The 8,000-nt window shown below is 44.6% G+C and overlaps 1 protein-coding gene across 1 annotated transcript; it reads right to left on the bottom strand.

The window, feature by feature from the left end:
* Nucleotides 1–6,308: 6,308 nt before the first annotated feature.
* Nucleotides 6,309–7,571, bottom strand: LOC148191616 (uncharacterized). Its single transcript, XM_088100363.1, has one exon. The coding sequence runs from the start codon at nt 7,569–7,571 to the stop codon at nt 6,309–6,311; it is 1,263 nt and encodes a 420-aa protein (XP_087956489.1).
* Nucleotides 7,572–8,000: the final 429 nt, after the last annotated feature.

The raw sequence follows: 8,000 nt of genomic DNA, 5'->3' as shown, positions 1-8,000 counted from the left end.
CTTCCTCCATTTCCTCCACTTCCTTCACTTCCTCCACTTCCTCCACTTTCTTCACTTCCTCCACTTTGTCAACTACCTCCACTTCCTCCACTTTTTCCACTTCCTACACTTCCTCAACTTCGTCCACTTCGTCCACTTCCTCCACCTCGTCAACTTCGTCCATTCCTCCACTTCCTTCGCGTCCTCTAGTTACTCCACTTCCTTCACTTTATCCACTTCCTCTACTTCGTCAATTTCATCTACCTCGACCACTTCGACCACTTAATCCAATTCGTCCACTTCCTCCAATTCGTCCACTTCCTCCACTAAGTCCACTTCCTCCACTTCCTCCACTTCCTCTAGTTCCTCTACTTTGTCCACTTCGTCCATTTCGTCCACTTCGACCACTTCCTCCACTTCCTCCAATTCGTTCACTTCATCCACTTTGTCCACTTCCTCTAGTGCGTCCACTTTGTCAACTTCGTCCACTTCGTCAACTTCGTCCACTTCGTCCACTTCCTCCACTTCATCCACTTCCTCCACTTCCTCTACTTCGTCCACTTTCTTCTCTTCAACCATTTCATCCATTTCGTCCACTTCGTCCACTTCCTTCACTTCCTTCACTTCCTTCACTTCCTCCACTTCCTCGACTTCCTCTACTTCGTCAACTAACTCCACTTCGTCCACTTCCACCACATCGTCCACTTCCTCCAGTTGCTCCACTTCCTCTACTTCGTCCACTTCCTCAACTTTGTCCACTTCCTCCACTTTCTCCACTTTGTCCACTTCTTCCACTTCGTCAACTTCGTCCATTCCTCTACTTCCTCTGCTTCCTCTAGTTCCTCCACTTCGTCCACTTCATCCACTTCATCCGCTTTGTCCACTTCGTCAACTTTGTCCACTTCGTTCACTTCCTTCACTTTGTCAACTTCGTCCACTTCGTCCACTTCCTTCACTTCATTCACTTCCTTTACGTCCTCCACTACGTTCACTTCGTCCACTTCCCCCACTTCGTCCACTTCCCCAACTTCATCCATTTCGTCCACTTCCTCTACTACGTCCACTTTGTCAACTTCGTCCACTTCCTCCACTTCCTTCACTTCCTCCACTTCCTCCACCTTCTCCACTTCGTAAACTTTGTCCACTTCGTGCACTTCCTTCACTTCCTTCACTTCCTTCACTTCGTCCATTTCGTCCACTTCGACCACTTCCTCCACTTTGTCCATTTCGTCCAGTTCCTCCACTTTGTCCACTTCCACCACTTCGTCCACTTCCTCCATTTCATCCATTTCCTCCACTTTTCCTCCACTTCGTCCACTTCGCCCACTTCGTCCAGTTCGTCAACTTCCTCAACTTCCTCCACTTCCTTCTCTTCCTCCACCTCCTCCACTTCCTCCACTTATTTAACTACCTCCACTTCCTCCACTTCCTCCACTTCCTCCACTTCCTCCACTTTGTCAACCTCGTCCACTTCCTTCACTTTGTCCACTTCCTCCACTTCCTCCATTTCGTCAATTTCGTCTACCTCGACCACTTTGACCACTTCGTCCACTTCGTCCAATTCGTCCACATCCTCCACTCCCTCCACTTCGTCCACTTCGTCCTCTTCCTCCACTTCGTCCACTTCCTCCACTAAGTCTACTTCGTCCACTTCCTCCACTTCCTACACTTCTTCCACTTCGTCCACTTCGTCAATTTCGTCCACTTCGGCCACTTCGTCCACTTTGTCCACTTTGTCAACTTCCTCCACTTCGTCCACTTCCTCTAGTTCCTCTACTTCGTCCACTTCCTCCACTTCCTCTAGTTCCTCCACATTGTCCACTTCCTCCACTTCCTCAACTTCGTCCACTTCCTCAACTTTGTCCACTTCGTCCACTTCCTCCCCTTTGTCCACTTCTTCCACTTCGTAAACTTCGTCCATTCCTCCACTTCCTCTGCTTCCTCAAGTTCCTCCACTTCCTTCACTTTGTCCACTTCCTCAACTTCGTCAATTTCTCCTACCTCGACCACTTCGAACACTTCCTCCAATTCGTCCACTTCCTCCACTTCCTACACTTCGTTCACTTCCTTCACTTCGTCTACTTCGTCCACTTCCTCCACTTTGTCCACTTTGTCAACTTTGTCCACTTCGTCCACTTCCTCCACTTCTGCTACTTCGTCCATTTTGTCCACGTCGTCCAATTCCTCCACTTCGTCCACTTCCTCCACCACGACCACTTTGTCCAATTCGTCCACTTCCTCCACCTCCTCCACTTCCTTCTCTTCGTCCAGTTCCTCCACTTTGTCCACTTCATCCACTGCGACCACTTCATCCACTTCGACTACTTCGTCCACTTCCTCCACTTTGTCCACTTGCACCACTTCGTCCACTTCCTCCATCTCCTCCATTTCCTCCACTTTTCCTCCACTTCGTCCACTTCGCCCACTTCGTCCACTTCGTCCAGTTCGTCAACTTCCTCCACTTCCTTCACTTCCTCCACATCCTCCACTTCCTCCACTTATTTAACTACCTCCACTTCGTCCACTTCCTCCACTTCCTCCACTTTGTCAACTTTGTCCACTTCCTTCACTTTGTCCACTTCCTCCACTTCCTCCATTTCGTCAATTTCGTCTACCTCTACCACTTTGACCACTTCGTCCAATTCGTCCACATCCTCCACTCCCTCCACTTCGTCCACTTCGTCCAGTTCGTCCACTTCGTCCACTTCGTCCACTTCGTCCACTTCGACCACATCGACCACTTCGTCCAATTCGTCCACTTCCTCCACTTCCTCCACTTCCTCCACTTCGTCCACTTCCTCCACTACAGCCACGTCCTCCGCTTCGTCCATTTCCTCCATTTTGTCCACTTCCTCATCTTCGTCCACTTCCTCCGTTTCCTCCACTCTTCCTCCACTTTCCCTCCACTTCGTCCCATTCCTCCACTTCGTTCACTTCCTACACTTCGTCCACTTCCTCCACTTCCTCCACTTCGTCCACTTCCTCCACTTCGCCAACTTCGTCCACTTCGCCAACTTCGTCCACTTCCTCCACTTCGTCCACTTTCTCCACTTCCTCCACTTTGTCAATTTCGTCCACTTCGTCAACTTCCTCCACTTCCTCCACTTCCTCCACGTCCTCAACTTCCTCTACTTAATCCACTTTGTCCACTTTGCCCACTTCCTCCAATTCGTCCACTTCCTCCACTTCCTTCACCTCCTGCATTTCCTCCACTTCCTCCACTTCCTTCACTTCGTTCACTTTGACCATTTCCTCCACTTTTCCTCTGCTTCGCCACTTCATCCACTTTGTCCACTTCCTACACTTCGTCCACTTCGTCCATTTCATTCACTTCGTCAACTTCGTCCACTTCGTCCGCTTCCTCCACTTCGTCCACTTCCTCCACTTCGTCCACTTTGTCCACTTCATCAACTTTGTCCACTTCCTCCAGTTCCTCTACTTCGTCCACTTTGTCCACGTCGTCCACTTCCTCCACTTAGTCCACTTCGTCCACTACGACCACTTCGTCCAATTCGTCCACTTCCTCCACCTTCTCCACTTCCTTCTCTTCGTCTGGTTCCTCCACTTTTTCCACTTCGACCACTTCGTCCACATCGACCACTTCGTCCACTTCCTCCACTTTGTCAAGTTCCACCACTTCGTCCACTTCCTCCATTTCCTCCATTTCGTCCACTTATCCTCCACTTCGTCCAGTTCGTCCACTTCGCCCACTTCGTCCACTTCGTCCAGTTCGTCAACTTCCTCAACTTCTTCCACTTCCTCCACTTCCTCCACTTATTTAACTACCTCCACTTCGTCCACTTCCGCCACTTCCTCCACTTTGTCAACTTCGTCCACTTCCTTCACTTTGTCCACTTCCTCCACTTCCTACATTTCGTCAATTTCGTCTACCTCGACCACTTCGACCACTTCGTCTAATTCGTCCACATCCTCCACTTCCTCTACTTCGTCCACGTTGTCCACTGCGTCCACTAAGACCACTTCGTCCAATTCATCCACTTCGTCCACTTCCTCCACTTCGTCCACTTCGTCCACTTCCTCCACTTCGTCCACTTCAGCCACTTCCTCCGCTTCGTCCATTTCCTTCACTTTGTCCACTTCCTCCTCTTCGTCCACTTCCTCCATTTCCTCCACTTTTGCTCCACTTTCCCTCCACTTCGTCCACCTTGTCAAATTCCTCCACTTCGTCCACTTCGTCCACTTTGTCCAATTCGTCCACTTCGTCCACATCGCCAACTTTGTCCACTTCCTCCACTTCGTCCACTTCCTCCACTTTGTCAATTTCGTCCACTTCGTAAACTTCCTCCACTTGCTCCACTTCCTCCACGTCCTCATCTTCCTCTACTTAATCCACTTTGTCCACTTCGTCCACTTTGACCACTTCCTCCAGTTCGTCCACTTCCTCCACTTCCTCCACTTCCTCCACTTCCTTCACTTCGTCCACTTCGTCCACTTCCTCAACTTCGTCCACTTCGACCACTTCCTCCACTTTGTCCACTTCCTCCATTTCTTCCAATTCCTCCACCTCTTGCATTTCCTCCACTTCCTCCACTTCGTTCACTTCGTCCACTTTGTCCATTTCCTCCACTTTTTGTGGACAAGTTTATGCTTGATTTCAGTGTTTTTGTGCAGGTTTTAAGGTGAATTTAGTGAAAGAAGTGAAGAAGGAGAGAGTTGAAAGTGAATTTAATGGTTTTGTGCAAGATTCCCTTTATTTTGTAGGCTAATTGAATGATTTGAAAGAAGAATTGAAGTACCGAATGATTGGAGTGCTGAAAAGTCAACCAGAAACCAGAAAAGTCAACCAATCAACCAGAAAAGTCAACCAATCAACCAAAAAAGTCAACCAGTCAACCAGAATACGAAAAAAGTCAACCAGACGAGTTTTGGGCCAGTTTTATGCGATTTTATGATCTGTTTGGGCCTGGACCCGTTTTCAATTATTTTTATGTCCTATTTAAAGACCTAGATGTCTTAGGGTTGGTATCTTTGGCAGAAACGAAGCAAACACTCTCTTCTCCACCCCTTTGAAGGAGGATCTTGGATGCTCAGGCTACCTCTTCACCTTTCTAGGGTTTTATCCTTCATTCTTTCATTATTGTTCATCTAGGTTCACCATGAATATGGTGAACTAAACCTTGTATGTTAGTTGGGGAATCAATGTAATCTTTTGAAGCTCTCATATATGGAATTTGTGCTTGCATCTTAATCTAAGATTTATGCTTTCCTTCATCATTAGTTAGGGTTTTTCCTCTTTGCTTAATGCTTGCTTTGTTTAACTCATTCAATGCATGATTATTGATTTTGTCGATACGGGAACGTACGGGGAAGTCTAGATCCGGGGAATCTCTCCCAATATTATATTGGTTGTCGTTAAGCTCCTGTGCTAAAAGAACTAATTACTAGGAATGCTAGGAATCGTATGAACTCGTAATTGGGGATAGGCCTTGATGCATCAAGGAGGATGCATAGGAACAAATCCGTGAGATTGGAGGAAGCAACCAGCTCTGCTGCACCCAAAGAATCAATGGAACAGTAACGGAAAGCATTGTTCAGTGCTGGAGAAATTGTAGCAGAGAAGGCTCTCGGTTTTGGCTGTATTGTATGAGATGTTGGCAGCGGATTGAAGTGATTAGGGTGAGATGAAGTGGAAGTTGGCTTGAGGGAATGGTAGGCTATCTCAGGCGGCTTCCACAATGGAAGAAGATAGCAATGGAAGAGCAAGCAAATAGAGAGGACTTTCGGATGAGAGGAAATTACAAAGTGCAAAATTCATCTTCTATAAATTTCCAAAAGTGAAATACATGCTTATCCCAGGAGATTAAATAGCTAAATCTCAAGTCAATGCAATGCAATGCATGTGAGGTAAGGAGATCCACAAAATACGGATCAAGTGCCACCTCACCCACATGTGCAAAGTGTGATGGCTTTCTAGAAGCCATATTATTCACGTGGCTTATTACATAGGCGCATAAGTGGAATTAAAATAAGCTAATACTACCCCTTAGGCTACTATGCGCACACCCCCCCATGTGCCAAAGTCCACTTTTACCCTTCTCAATGTTTTGGCATCTTAAAAGCATCTTCTAGGTCTCCAATCTTCCATCCAAAGATAGCAAAGAGGGTTTGGCCTTTGGAAGAGTACTCATCTTGTAGCTTCTTGATCATCCCTCTTGTGATAGGCCCAATGGTGCTAGGCCTTCTTGTATCATCCCCTCCCTCTTGAGAGGGATTTGCCCTCAAATCCATAGGGTCTTCATCTTCACTTGCATAACTAATTAGCCTTGGTCCCCGCGTATCATCCCCTCCCCCTTGGAAAGGATTTGTCCTCAAATCTGATGGTGCTTTTGAAGACTTATTTTTGTTAGCTTCATAAGGGTTCCTCCTGGGTCAAATATCCATCTGCAATAAGCATCAAACATATCTCTAATTAGTTTTCTTTGACCCAATAAGATATATAAAAGAATATGTGTAGAAGAAGGTTTCCAAATTTTAAAATTTTTAATTTTAATATAACAAAGAAACCTTTCTTCATTTGAAATTTTATTTGTATCTTGAGTTATTGGTAACCATAAAGGTAACCATAACCCAAGTTGGAACTTTGCATGTGTTGAAAGTGATAACATTTTTAAAGATGGAGTGGCCAATTCTTTGAAAGAAAAGTGAAATTTGGAAAATTCAAATATAAATGGATAAAAGTGAGAGGATAGAAAACCTCCCCTTAAGAGTTTAACTTCTAATGTAGGAGGAGATGTTGCCCTTAGTTGCTTTGGTTTCTTTTCTTCCATTTCTATCCTTTCAACTTCTTCCTTTTCTCTTCTAAGTGTTTCTTTTCTCTCTTTCTCTCTTCTTTTCTCTTCTTCTCTTTCTTCCTCATCTCTTCTCTCTCTTTCTTCCTCTTTTCTTTTATTTCGTTCTTCCTCTTCTCTTCTCTCATTTTCTCTTCTCTCTATTTCTCTTTTCTCTCTTACTTCTTGCTTTTGTTTTTCTCTTTTTAATCTCTCAATTCTATGTTTGCTTGTCTCTTCCCATAGCCTCCTAAGTTTTTCTAGAAACTCACTTTCCCTACGGGAGAACCCACTTAAATTTTGAATGAATGACTCACCTTCTCTAATAAGCTCTCTCATAAGTTCTAAGTTTCTTTCAATTTCTCGAGGCACAAATTTTCTTCTCATACAAGCTTTCAATTCATTCCAATCATGAATGGGATATTTTCTACCCATCGTAACATGGTATTGCCTATCATCCCACCACTCTCTTGCATGCTTTTTAAAACTAGAAGTGTAAAGATTAAGAATATAAGATTCATTATCTCTAGAATAGAAGGATTCATATTTACTTTTTCTCACCATGAATGAATGCATGTCATTAATTTCCTTTTCCCAAGCTAGGTATGTTAATGCACCAATATCATCACCAAAGAATGGAATATTTTCACTAGCTTGTTTATACAAATCATCTTCAATCCTATCAAATTCATAAGATGAACAAGACTTCCTTCTAGCTTTATCATGTTCTCTTTTGATGCCTTTGTAACTAAGTTGCTTATCAAAATTAAAATTCCTAGAAGACCTATATGAATAACAAGACATCTTTGTTTCTAAAAGTTTTTCTAGTGTAAAAGATATACAAGATTCACACTTAAACAAGTCCCAGGTAAGAGAGGTGAGTCATGAAGACTGCTTAAGTACCAAGTCTTACCTTGCCAGAAATGTCTTAGGTTACTACTAGTTATCCTTTAAACTAAAATCACTCTTAAATCCACTTAAGTCTTAAAGACAACAAAGAAAAACACAAAGCAAAGAAAGGACACAACCTAAACTCTAAATTCGGACCCCTAAGAGAGCTTCCTATTCGCACAAGATATATGCTATCTAGGCGAGAATTGGAAAAGCAATTAAAGTGAGGTCTCCTAGGTGAGGCTTAGACTTTGGATCTAAGACACACTCACCGACTACTCAATGTTAGGTTGTGAGACTTCTTTGAGTCTAGTTACAAATGAGGGAAGAGCACTTGTGAAC

The sequence above is a fragment of the Vigna umbellata genome, chromosome 10 (genome assembly GCF_029865625.1).
Source record: "Vigna umbellata cultivar VRB3 chromosome 10, Vumbellata_1.0, whole genome shotgun sequence".
Classification (NCBI taxonomy): Eukaryota; Viridiplantae; Streptophyta; class Magnoliopsida; order Fabales; family Fabaceae; genus Vigna; species Vigna umbellata.
The sequence above is the reverse complement of the archived record's forward strand: the minus strand, read 5'-3'. Positions and strand labels throughout refer to the sequence as shown.

Coding starts and splice junctions, on each gene's coding strand:
- LOC148191616 (XM_088100363.1), bottom strand. CDS start 7,571: ATGTCTTGTTATTCATATAGGTCTTCTAGGAATTTTAATTTTGATAAG.